This window comes from Erpetoichthys calabaricus, chromosome 18 (assembly GCF_900747795.2).
Source record: "Erpetoichthys calabaricus chromosome 18, fErpCal1.3, whole genome shotgun sequence".
Lineage (NCBI taxonomy): Eukaryota > Metazoa > Chordata > Cladistia > Polypteriformes > Polypteridae > Erpetoichthys > Erpetoichthys calabaricus.
In genome coordinates, this window is record NC_041411.2 from 25,570,991 (window position 1) to 25,585,051 (window position 14,061).

The window sequence follows — 14,061 nt, forward strand, 5'->3', positions numbered from 1 at the left end:
GACTTGTTATATTGGCACTGATGTCTACAAAAAAAACAAAATCATTACATGTGTTTTTATTTATCAATTTTCACGTGGAAGAAACATTCTTCCAGGTTTTCACTGACATTAGTAAAAAAAAATAAAAATAAAACCAAAGCCTGGAATCCTTAAGGGACTGTAAACAAGGCAAAGAAAACACAAACTGATAAATTGGTCAAGGATTCTGTGTATGCATTTGATTGCTTTAAGATTTTCTCATTTGCTGGTCAACAATATTCCCATTGCAGCAATTCCCCAACCAAAACCTTAAAAAAAGTCTGTTCAAATGAAAATAAGAACACAAAATTGCTTACTTGTTTACACGTGATAAAGCCCCTTTTGTGGTTAGCAGAGCTTAAAACTATGCCCACATCAACATAAATGGTAACAAAGGCGAAAGCAATTTAAAACAAAGATTCAAACAGAGTAAAAATAAAATATAAGGTAAATAAAGGGCCGTCCACACAAACACGTGATCAGTGTCTTGACTACCGATAGTGTTAATCACATCCATGAAGCCTGAAACAAATATCAACATGCTGGCCAGCAAGGATCTACAGGAACGCTAAAAATAAATAACAAGAGAATGGCTTCCACTTCATGTCCTCAATGGGATAACACCAAAAAATACATGATCAGCTGACAATGAAACTCAAAAAGTAAAAACCACAACAGTAAAATTAAACAGCAAAACCTAAACCAGACTCTCAACCCGATTGTTCTCCTCAGAGACCCACCAAGCGGCACACCTGAAAAAGATAAGTAGACATTTAGATTGACAGTGCTGAAGTAATTCAAGTGCAGCAACAACTGGGACCTCTTATCTCTGAACCTTTCTTCTTTATTAAAGTATGAAGCTTGATTTCTTTATATTGGAAAAATGATCAGACTGGTTACATTTCATTTTTCAATTTTACACACATCTGACAAAATGGGCAAAACTTTTTTTGCTAAAACATCCAAAACTAAAAACTTATGGAAATTTTCAACTGTAAAAATAAATATAAAATGGCTAGGAGATGGCCTCGGTGAGAGAGAAATGAGAATGTTAACATAAGACATTGTTACTCATATGTAACAATGAGTGAGATCAGTCTTCTGAAACATAACATGGATATTATAAAGTTGCCGAAAGGATACTGACAAAAATCTGTGGCTAGAGGTAGGATATGGCCACAAGGGTCTGGGAGGCTGATAAATTGCTTCTGCTTCATAGCAGGACAGACCACAACTTTAATGCCTAGAATGGGATAAGGCAAATAGTGGCATTATATGACTCAGGAGCTTCAACCCCCTCTCCACCCCCAAACCCCCCTCACATTTCCAAAGCTTAAAATTATCTAGGAATGTATCCCAATCAGAGTTTACAGAAAGGTCAGGACTGAAAGATTTCTCCAAAGTCTTTCCAAATCTCTGCAGTAAGTGGGCACAGAAGGCAAGTGGATGCAATCATTAACTGGCAGCCGGTTGCTGATCTGTGAGAAGGGTATCACTCGATGGTGTAACAGCATCTTTGCTCTGAGGATCTTCATCTTCCTCCTGAGGATATAGCTCAGGGAACCTCTGCATGCATTCCTGCATGGTTCTAAATTCCTCAATACAGTCCGATCCTTTCACTTCTTCCTTACTGTAGTGGAAACAGGAGAATGCCGACTTGAACTGCTCTCCACATGGCCCGCTAGCCATGCCGCCCAGACATGGACAGTTCCAGTTGATATCTCCATTTGGAAGAATTAATCCTTAGGAACAAAAAACACAGTATTAATTACTGTTGAAAATAATGAATATATAATGAATATACTACGATACCAGTATGCTTGAAGCAAGGCCAGTTGTGAAATAGCCAAAGATAACTACTCATGTCCCCTCATCTTGCAACCTTTAATTTTTAAAAGGATATTAGACATTAAGAGATTCTGCATCCCAACATGCAGTAATGCCCTATACCTCTACAATACCCATCTGTCTAGTACAAAGCAATGCTTTTAAAGTTAATAGTTAGCACTGGAATTTCAGTCCACCCCAAATAAATTAATGTAGTAAATAATATATTCATCAGATACAATTCAGGGCTATGGGGGGTGGGATGGGCCAGAGCTAATCCCAAAAACCTTAAGCACAAGGCAGGAACCAGCCCTAAACAGAGTGCCAACTCATCACATGGCCCACTTATTCTTACACACACAAGGCTTTGCAGTATAAATCAGCAATTAACCTCATGCATTGTGGGAGAAAAACAGAAGTGTCATATGAAATACAGGCACAGATTGGGAGAACATGAAAATACAACACTAGCAGGAAATGGCAGCTCCACTGACCACTGTGCCAAGATGCCACCTCAAAAAATAAACAAAATGAAATACTGCAACTTGACTACTACAGTGTGTAACTTTATTCGAAAATAATTCATCCTGGACATTACTGCTACTTAAGGTTCTGTGTGTTATACTAAGTGCATGTAATAGAAGATCTTTGACCCCACTGTACGTTATCCCATCATTTTGTCAATCCACTTATATAAAGTTGGCACTTAAAATCTGAGAGAAAAATATGACCCAAAGAATAAAAAAATGCTGTTACAAATCTGAACCAGCCATATACAAACAAGTGAAGAAGCCTGATGCAGGGAGGTCACCACAAATGGCCTCTGTTTTTTTGTTTTTTTTTTTTTTTACTCCCATACTCATGGAGAATGCAAAACCTAAATAATAAAAAAGACAGTAGGAAGGAACATTTTGGATATGTGGTTATATAAATAAAAAAAAGCCCATGAGTTTGAATGCAGAGCACTTTGAAGTGCACAGACTTCGACTAGTGTCATTATTTCCTCTGAACAGTCCAGTTTTATAGTAGCCACAATCCAACTGCCCTTTTCTTAATCACAAAAAAGGCGAGGAAAACAAGTTTTCTGTAATCCCCACTATAAAACTGATTAACCCAGCATCACACAGGATGCAAAAATTAAATAAATCCACACAAATTGGATAAAAAAAAATATATTACTGGCAAAAAGGGGTGACCCCATCTTCAATATTCACATTTCTGTACCATAATAGTGCACAGCGAATCTTTGCCAACATGTGTGCCTTTGTGGTGCAGGAACACAGGTTTTATCTAGTATTTGTGGACTATTCCCTGTTCACCCTTTCCATCGGCTCCTACAAGATTTCCAGTGCCTGCCGCTGAAATGCCATATGTTATTTACAAGAGCAATTTCTAGCTGGTGTACAATGTTCTATTTGGCTTTAAATAAACCCCACTTTCACTTTAATCTTAATTGAGCACATTTCCTCTCTGACACATATCTGCAGGACACACTGCATAGCATTATGCAAACACATGATAAGTATATGTTGACTTACTTAGCTAGGTGTCTTCCTTACCATTCACCCTCTTAAGACTCTTCATGTGGAACCCCTTAAGAGATTATTGGACCATTCACATAAATTTCAGCAGTAAGGAGACCAGTGTTCACATCCCGTGTCTTTCCAGCATGGAGTTGCCTGTTCTCCCCATATCTCTGAGTTTCCTCCAGTTTCCTTCCACTGTCCAAAGACATTGAAAGTTTGGTAAACTGGTGATGCTAAATTGGCCCTAGTGTGTGCTGGGACATGTGTGTTTGCCCTGCAATGGACTGGCACCCTGTCCAGGGTTTGTTCCTGCTTCTTGCCCTATGCTAGCTGGGATGAATACCAGCACCCCTACGAACCTTGTCTGGATTAAGCAGGTTAGTAAAATGACATGACAGCTGATGACACTAATAATTCCCCACACAAGTGTAGTTTATGAACACATTATATGACTAAACACAGTAGATCAGCTCCAGTCCTAGAGGGCGGCAGTGGCTAAAGATTTTCATTCTAAGGCTAATTAGTGACCTGTTTTTGCTGCTAATTAACTTCTTTTGAATAAATTATAACTGACTTGCTCCTGAAGACTGACTCCTTAATTGTTCCTTTTTCCTTTATTAGCAGCCAAACAATAATGAGATTCAAAATAAAAGAAGATGGAAGGTATCAGGAATGTCTGCTCGGGTACCCAAAACATTTAAACATTGCTCTTACAAAAAGATTATCAACAATTTCAGAAGTGTCTGCTATTACACAAGGAGAGCAGCAACAAGCCTTGGAATTAAAGAACAGGTTTAATTAACAACAAGAATCAGCGCTTAATCAAGCAACTGGATGGAATGAAATTGCTTGGAGTTTGAGGCCCCAACTTAGTTGGTCTTCTGTTGGCTCCCTCACTTCACATTTCATTTCTGTTTGGGTGCCATTTAAGGAAAGAAATGAAGAAATTCCGAGGAACGTTGAATTCAAGCAACAAATTAAGAAAAGGATTAGAATGAAAACCTGCAGCCACTGAAGCCCTCTAGAACTGGAGTTGGGGACCCCTGCAATAGATGACAGATTTGTTGCTGACTTGAACAATTTGCATTTATACCCTTTGCAAAATGTTATACATTTCTTGCCCCCACATCTTCCGATATATTTGATAATGTGCATAAAAAATTCCAGTTCAGTACAGTCTAGATTCAACCTACGAAACAACAAAGAACAAAAAAGAGCCAGGTATAGAATAATTTAAGGCAGTTTTTCTCAACCTTTCTGGTATCATAACCCACTTTTTCCCATGTAAGTGTCTTCTTGACTCACCATTCCCACTTGTGAATCGAGTATGATCGTCAGACCTTTTCCCTTATAGAGGGATTGTCAGAAAGCATCCTCCTTGGTAAATCGAGCCCGACTGTCAGAACACGATTATCCCCTTTGGTGAATCGCCAATTGTTGGGGAATTAAGTATGACACACTGCACAGCCTTGTGACCCACCACCAATATAAAAACAATAGCAACCCACAACCTGACCCAGTGGTTGAGAAATGCAGCTTTAAGGCACCCTAATGCAGAAGGCTCTTTACAATAAAACAAAAAAGAGGGCATTTTCAAGGAACTCTGTTTACTGGGCTTAAACTGAAGATCTTATTATAAGCCTAAATGGCAATGTCTATGTATGTATTAACTTCTATATTAAAAGGTTTTCACAGGTTCTCTAAAGACCTAATGTAAATTGTTTGCATCAATCCACAAAAGGGACACTAACAGACTAAGTGACTTATTCTAAGTCACTGAGTCAATGATGAAGACTGAATCAGTAAGCTTGTATTTCACAATTCAATACAGTAAATTAACAAGCTATATGTGTAGCATTCCTAAAACTAAGAACACCATTATTGCGGAATTAATTTCAGATTAATTATCTCAGATAGTAAACTGTGCAGACTGTTTTAAATTTTAGCAGTGGCTGGGATAACCACCATTTTTTGGATTAAATACAAAAAGGCAAAAAACTATAAAAGCAAGAGTGAGTATCACATCTTAAAATCCAATGGTAACGATGTGAACAGGGTTTTGAAATTAGGTAAAAAGAACCCACACATTAACGATGACCTAACAGCTAAGAGTCCCTTCATTGCTGATGGGGTACAATACTTAAATCAACAGCAATAATAATAATAATAATAATAATAAATTTTATTTATATTGCACTTTATATTTTAGCAATCCCAAAGTGCTACAGAGTAAAAATAGAATAATAAAATAAAAAAGAACAGAAGAGTCTATAAAATACTTTAACAAAATGACTTTCTAAAAAGATGAGTTTTTAGGTTTCGCTTAAAGGCCTCAGTCGACTGTGGGGCTCTCAGGTAATCAGGGAGGGCATTCCACAGCCTCAGCGCCACCGATGAAAACGCCCTGTCACCCATGCTGCTGAGCTTAGTTCTGGGGACTTGAAGAGTGTTAGTGAGTACAGAGCGGAGGGAACGTAAGGAGTTATGGGGGGTAAGGAGTTCCTGTAGATAAAGAGGGGCATGTCCATAAATGCACTGATGGGTAAGAAGGGAGACCTTGTACTCTATTCTGAATGAAACAGGGAGCCAGTGAAGGGTTTTCAGGATTGGGGTGATGTGATCATACTTTCGCACCCTCATCAGGATCCTGGCAGCGCTGTTCTGAATATACTGGAGTCTCTGGATACTCTTGCCAGGAATCCCAATGAGGAGTGCATTACAGTAATCCAGCCTGGAAGAGACAAAGGCATGGACGAGCTTCTCTGCATCTGCCAGGGTGAGTAATGGGCGGAGTTTGGCGATGTTCTTGAGATGGTAAAAAGATGACTTACAGAGATATTTGATGTGGGTGTCAAAAGTAAGTTGGGAGTCCATTCTAACACCCAAATTAGTAACAGATGTGGAAAGAGGAATATTTTGGCCAGAGAAAGTAATACTGGTGATGGTAGAAGAGCGAAGATGATGTGATGTACCAACTAAGATGGCTTCTGTTTTGGATCTGTTCAACTGAAGAAAATTGAGCCTCATCCATGCCTCTATCTCCTCCGGGCAGGTAGACAATGTAGATGTTGGCAGAGGAGCAGTAGAGGAGGTGGGAGTAGTCCTGAGGTAAAGCTGAGTGTCATCGGCATAGCAATGGAACGATAAACCATGTCTGCCAATGACAGTTCCAAGGGGGAGCATGTAGATAGTAAAAAGGATAGGGCCCAGCACAGAGCCCTGTGGAACACCACAGGCGACGTTGTGGGTGTGGGACTTTGCGCTGTTAAAACTGAAAAAATATGCATTCTGGGACTATATGGACATGTAGAATGTGACTACAAATAAATGCAATCAAAATTACAAGTCTGAATAAAACTATTAAAATTTTAAGGGTTAGTGCTAATGCACATCAAGCACAGCACTAGAGAAAACTGCTAAACTAAACAAAAGCCCTAATATAACCCGATAGTTTCAGATCAGTTTACCAGATTTTTCTTTAGTAATTTCTGAAAGCTGTTTAAAGTCAGTGGACTTTCAAAAGAAAAATGGGGGAAAAAAATCTTTTATTCCTCCAGACACAGGTAATTCTTCAGAAGTCACTTAATGCCACTCCTCAAATTGTCAGATCTGCTGGAACATTTTAAAGTGACAATAAATGGCTGTCTGAATCATCCACCATTCAAAGAGCGTAACAAAGAAACCTGAATAAAAAAAACATCAAAGAGCACTAGAGGGCATTTTTATTATCAAAGCTTCCCTGCTCAGCATTCTTCCAACAAGATCTCTGAGGCACATTGTGATAGAACACATCTTCGTGCCAGTGCAGCAGAATTAGAGCCAACTTCAAATCATATTTTGGTTGCAAGTTCAACTAGTCTCTCTCATGGGAATGGAATGGAAATCTGAGCACCTCTCAGATCAGTTTCGTTGGCTAAATCTGTGGGGGTGGGGAGTTTTGTTTTTAAGTAAAAGCACACATCTCACAGCGTAAAAATAACATTCAACAATATTACCTGGCCCAATATTCAGAGGGTTTTCTATAACTTATTAAACAAGAGTGTGGAAATTGTTGTTGCTTGAATTAAATGGTCAAGCCAGTTACACAACCTTAGACACCAGGTTTTGGGGGCACTTTGGTTGGAGGATTTTTTTTCTTAGTATTCCCAACTTCTTTACTGGCCATTCTCCACAATGATTAATCAGATAAATGTTTCCTTAATACAGTGGACTTCTATTTTTTGCTTTGTTATTTTTAGGGTACTGTTGCGTTCCTTTTACTGTTTTTGTCATTTAATTTCTATTTTCATATATTAACTAGTGGATTCTTGTAAATAAATAAAAAAAAACATTTTTACTTTCCCCCCTAAAAAGTTCTAAGGTGACAGCGTCATCTTCTCTGCAAAAAAACAAGGTTGGGGGACCACCCAGGGTTACAGGATTATGCCAACTAATTATGTAATCTGTGTGACATTCTTCTTACCTTTAATGGATTTCACTTAGTTACCTGGCCTACAAATATTTCCAAGAAATTCACAAATATCTGCAATATTTGCCATATCTTTAAATTCGTACTTTTGTTGTTGAACTTGAGTGTCAATATTCTAGTCAAAAAACATCACACAAAATAACTCCAATACAGCATATAAAGAAATACGTTTCAGTTTCTAAAAAAGACAGATTGAAAAGATTCTATTTTCATAAAAAGTTAACATGCTAGACTTTAAATTTCAAACAAGATTAATTGCAAGATATTTTTCCATTAAGAAAACAAAGCTCATCATTTCATAATATAGATGCCTGTGAATATCCCTAGACATGCATCTGCCAAAAAGCACATAAGGGAAATGCTAATACTGTATAATATTGCCACCTATAGGCAAAGAGGTAAAATCATGTTAACCACAATACAAGAAACTGCAGAGGTCGGTCTACTGACAAACTGGAGGTAAAGTGTCTCCTCATTGACTACCCTGAGTGTATTCTGTCCAAAATAATCTCTAAAATAAAAATGAAAGTGTTAAGTGATAAGTTGCTGCCAAAAGACATTAAAAATAAGCAAAGAAAAAGAAATTGTTCAAGGATTACCATAACTATTACTCACCATGATCTTCATAAGGGTCATTTGGGTCATCAGCAATCAGCTCTGCACTGCTAGGGGTTTCATGATCCTCTTTGGTCACAAATATAATCTTATCCTTTCCTAAAGAAAGTATGAACACAAAGTTTAGCCATTTCATTCACTATTAAATGAATAGAGGAGAGTCCAAGTTCAAGACAGAGTTAGAAAAGTAGATTCAAGTGAAAACACCCAGTCATAAAGTCACAACGAACAGCCCATCCCTCTTATATGTCCACAAATGCAGGGGCTGCTTAGGTGGGATACTTTTTCAATAGAGATATTGAGCACACAGACTTGAGTTTTTTGACCACTACTAAACAGGTAGTTATCCAACTGCCCTTGAGATTAATCAAGGATACAAATCAAAAATTTAATTTAAATTGGAGAATAAACAGCAGTTGTTTCTTCCTGTGTCTGTTTTTTTTTTTTTTTTTATGCGGTTCTTCAATTAAACTGAACATTACAAAAATAAATACACAAGTTCAGCTCCCAATACAATATAGTAATATAATGCAAACAATAACAAAATATAACACAGTTGAAGCTGGACACCTTGGTTCACCATTAATTTTGTTTTGTCTCATGGAAAGGTTTTTTTTTTTTTTAATTAAATTTTTATTAATCAACATTTATTATTATTGTAAAAAATATGATAAATACACATAAAAGTTTGCTTAGTGAAACTTCAACAGACAAGACTTTCTAAGATGCCTGCAATCTACAGCACTGTATAGTCTTTGGTGACCTTCAGACAAATTTGAAACTACTCAGTACACATTCTGTACTAATTCACAAACATAATCTGGTGCCAGTTGAGAATCATATAAAAATGTTTTAAACAGAATTTTATTTATAGGTTGATGTTATCAGATGTTGCAAATAAAATGCAACAACATGATGCAGAGTAAAATAGGTTATTAGATGTTTACACTATTTTACAGCAAAATATCAACACAGTTAAACTAGTCAGTTTTTTTTTTTTAATAAATCAATTACAAATTTCTAATACATACAAGCAAGAGTAGGAGCATAAAAACATTCATAAGACTGGCAACATTTAAGTGAAATAATGTAGAACCTATGCCAAAAAAAATCCCACAACATATAATTTGCATGATTAAAATACAGTAAGCTTCCATTTTCCTTCTTTAATTAATTGCAGTTTTTATAAACTAACAATATACAGTAGTTGGGCTTATACATTTAATCCATAATAGCTATAATAATAAACACTCCAAACATCCATCCATTTTCCAACCCGCTGAATCCGAACACAGGGTCACGGGGGTCTGCTGGAGCCAATCCCAGCCAACACAGGGCACAAGGCAGGAACCAATCCCGGGCAGGGTGCCAACCCACCACAGGACACACACAAACACACCCACACACCAAGCACACACTAGGGCCAATTTAGAATCGCCAATCCACCTAACCTGCATGTCTTTGGACTGTGGGAGGAAACCGGAGCGCCCGGAGGAAACCCACGCAGACACGGGGAGAACATGCAAACTCCACACAGGGAGGACCCGGGAAGCGAACCCAGGTACACTCCAAACATTTCTTTTCTAATTGATTTTTTTTTATACTTTTATTAGCAAATATAAATAAAACCGTGCAAACACAAGTATAAAGACATAATCATACAACATTATGACATCTGGAAGACTACTTTTTAAGGTATAGGATTGAAACAGAAGAAAAGTTCAAACTACAAACCTGATACATCAACTGACAACCCATCAACACAGTGAAATGCTGGGGTAACCTGAGCCACTATTTTACTTCCTTTTTTTTTTTTCTTTGTTTAAAAACTATTACTAAGAAGTTGCCTCTACATAGTGGCATAGTTATTAGTACTACTCACAGCTCCAGAAGCAGCCGTTTAAATTCTTGTTCCAAAATTTTCAAAAATAAAGGTTCACAGCAAACTCATTTTTTTTAAGCTAGAGGGGCCCAATAATTTGTCTGATACCAACAAAAAGAACCCACTTAGACTGACCTGTGCTACAGCACTGTTGCTCTGGGTACCCAACAGGTGGCACGAGCTCCCAGGAGATGTAGTACTTGGAAGTGGTTGCCTTCATCCCCACCCATTAGAAGTCTGTTTTTATACATATTGAGAGGCTTTTTACAGGAATGAATGGCATTTTTTTTTAATAAAAGCATGTCCCCACATTGTAGGATAACTGGTTTAAAAATGGGTGTATCTAGATTTAACTATTGCAAAGACATAAACAGAAAGAAAAATACAGCCTAATATATATAACAAATTTCTTTATTCTACTTGTTAATGTCAAATATGTTAGGAGATCAAGTTTTGAGATGTCATACTCGGTAATCACGGCGCTGGAGAGTGCCACGAGAGTGGGAAAGAAAAAGAATATGGAAGTAATTTTTAATAGGCACCCAGGGAGTAACCTGTTAAGCGCCTCTGTCTTTTCAGTAAGGCAAGACTGACAACAGGAGAGAAAAGGTTGCAAAGGCTCACCTGACAAGGAGAAAGAGGGAGAAGCTAGTTTAGTATTAAAAGAAGGAATTCAGAGAATGAATGTGAGTGGGGAGCACTTTTTGTATAGAAAAGCTGAGTGAAACAGAATAATAAAGTTTCTGCTCCTCTAACGTTATTAAATGTATGTTGCTTACCACAAAAATGTGTTTTCTTGTATAATATTCTTAAAAGAAACTAATTCCAATGGAGCTAGCATCTCCTGCTAGATACTGTGTTACTTGCTCCAGCTTTATCCTAATCTTGGACTGGCATTTATCCGACATCCTTGGTTTGTACCCAGTACCTGGACACAGACTATGACAATGTGGGTACTTTGCACATTCTCCTCGCAGCTGCATGGGTCTTCCTTCCTACCAGATTCCCAACGCAAGCATTTCACTTACTAGTGACTCCAATATTTCAGACAACTCAAAAAGTGCAAATGCACACCTTTTAGTTGGTAAGATCAAAATGCTAAAATAAAAAAAGCAAAAGTGTGCTTAAATGTATTCTAGTATTTCTAGTATGTACTCACTCTGGAATTTATTTCAACCTATGGCATACAGAACCACGGTTAGTGCAGGACTATTCAATTCTTTTACTAAGCCAAAAACTAGATCTCTGATTGGACAGCCATTGTCCTCATGGTATTTACTGAGACATGATGATAGCCAGTAGGAATGGAAATTGAGATCAACAATGAGTGTGCAATTAGAAATATTACCTCATGACTGGATATCTGTGCCCAAAATATTACTCCTTATCACCAAAGTCGTGGCCTTTTGATTTTAAAATGAAAATGGCTCTGTTAGATTTTGTTAAGTGCCAAAGTTTTAAATTTACAAAGAGAAAGAAAAAAAGTTTTACAAGCAAGTGTTCTGGTCACTTAGGAGCATGGCTTTCAGATAATTCATAGTCAAGATAAATTTAAAATTTGACCATAATTTGGCCTGAGCATGCTGGTTCAACAACCTTGTTAAGTGTGCTGTTGCAAAGGTAACACACAAGCAATACTAATTTAATATCCTAGGCATAATGTGATCTTGTCAGGTATATTATAGTGACAATAAATTTAATTAGAAGGCTTCATAATGGCCGCTTTCGAGTTGTAGTTCACAATAGTTACTTATCTAGTTATTTCACTTTAATTAAACATATTTATGATTCTTTAATATATTTACTAAACAAAAAAGCAATTTACGCATCAATGTGAACGGACCTAGAGCAAACCCCACGTTCAATGTATCATGTGGCTTTCAACCTTTGCTCTCACCTTTCAATTCCAATACAGGTGTATTAACATTTTTCAGTACAAGTTCACTGTTATCTTCAATGTGCAAGATGCAGGCTATCAGCATCAGAATTCAATTCATGGGCATGCGATTATCAGCTCAGTTTTTTTTTAATATAATAACTCAAAAAACAATACAAAAATATTATTTACAAAGATGAAATAAAATACCTAGAAGCTTCTGGCAGAGTACAAATTATGAAATGTACAAATAAGAGAAAAATACAGGAAATAGAAAGAGGAAGCCATAAATAAAAATACCTACACTAAGGTTTTTAAATAGTTCATTACCTAAACCAAGCAATCAACTGACATTTGTTTGTCTTCATGGACAGCAGGAAAAACAAAACAGAACTGCCACAGTTCCTTAAGAAAGGCCATAAAAGATTATTTACCTTTGATAAATCTAGCTTTACATAAAGAGTTTTTCCTAAAATAATAATTGTACTACTGACTAATTAGATTTACTGCCTTTTATTATATTACCTCAACTGAATTATTTCAATATAAAAAATCTTTAGAAAGAATAGGAGCAGTCATTCCAAAAACTTTAAGCAAATTTGCATTCATAAAACCGCTGATCAGTTGCTTCGATTTCTTCCATTCCAAAAAGATGCAAAACATTACAGCTCAAATATCCGTCTGAAAAATTCTTCAGACGGATAAGAACCCTATAATAATTTTGGAATGGATTTCCTTCATTTTTGGTGTTATTCGAAATTTTACATAATTTGATATTAGCTTTTCTATGTCAGCTTTTTAAAATATCTGAGAGACTGAATTATTATTAGACTGAAATAAAATAAATAAAATGCTCCGAATTATGGTATTTGGAAGTTTGAGGCCAGTACATTTGTGCCGATCCATCCACTAATAGCTTAGAAAGACATTTAGTTTTTGGGATACATTATGGATACCAGTAATACTAAATGGGGAACGGCTTTAATGGCATTGATCAATTGAAATATTCAAATTCAAACAAATTTTTACAAAACAAAATTTCCTCTCTGATCTAGAATATGCATCACACAGATTTCGGCTCAATGTTGATACTTTCTGTAGACCAAATACCTAAATTTTGCGAAAAACGTGACAAGGCGGTAAGCTACGAAACTCCCCCTCTTTCCACGTGTCTGTTCACCGATCATCCCCCAACTGCTGGAGTTACCTCCATTTATCCAATAAACCCCTGACAGCCACCGTTTCAACCTGCACTCCAAGAAGATTTTAAGGCCAATATGGCACTGATTCGAGTCAGCGTTTTCTAAAACACACGGCCATAATCACGATGTTCATGCCATGAATGACATTGCCATAGTCTCCCGCCGGCTTGCACACACCTTCTTGTCGGCAGTACGACATGACTGCAGTACACCTCTCCAGACTCTTCTCTGGAGCAGCTTCGACTCAGCCCTCCTCCACTTGTCTTCGATTGTTTGGTTGTTTATTTGGTATGGTTTTTTGTTTTTGTTTTTTTTTTTTACTGTCTTTGCCTCGCCGCCCCCAGCAAAGCCGGCACTTCAGCTCACGCTGTAACCTCTGCTACAGAAACCTTAAACTTTGACCCCATAGCGAATTAAGGACCCCGGCTAACTTCAGATAGCCCGCCATGCTGCCTGATTGAAACTGCAGCTCCTCGATTTCAAGCATGTCGTTCGTGCTGCGGGTCTTGATGGAACGCGAAAGAGCTGATACGGGAAGTCCGACTTTTACGATTAATTAGTTATGTTTAATCATTTTATCACCTGTGTGCTTTAATCATCAGTCAGTCAATCACTGTCCAACCCGCTTTATCCTAACACAGGGTCAC

At 37.3% G+C, this 14,061-nt stretch overlaps 1 protein-coding gene across 1 annotated transcript; it reads right to left on the bottom strand.

Moving 5' to 3' along the window:
• Positions 1 to 53: 53 nt before the first annotated feature.
• Positions 54 to 13,908, bottom strand: LOC114668469 (mitochondrial intermembrane space import and assembly protein 40-like). The gene is made up of 3 exons (XM_028824233.2): positions 13,592 to 13,908; positions 8,455 to 8,553; positions 54 to 1,760 (listed from the first exon to the last, which is right to left on the bottom strand). Exons 1-3 carry the CDS (start codon positions 13,611 to 13,613, stop codon positions 1,474 to 1,476), a joined length of 408 nt encoding a protein of 135 aa, XP_028680066.1. The 5' UTR covers positions 13,614 to 13,908; the 3' UTR covers positions 54 to 1,473.
• Positions 13,909 to 14,061: the final 153 nt, after the last annotated feature.

Coding starts and splice junctions, on each gene's coding strand:
- LOC114668469 (XM_028824233.2), bottom strand. CDS start 13,613: ATGTCGTACTGCCGACAAGAAG. Junction 8,554..13,591: donor GTCGTACTGCCGACAAGAAG/GTGTGTGCAAGC, acceptor TACTTTCTTTAG/GAAAGGATAAGATTATATTT. Junction 1,761..8,454: donor TGACCCTTATGAAGATCATG/GTGAGTAATAGT, acceptor TTTGTTCCTAAG/GATTAATTCTTCCAAATGGA.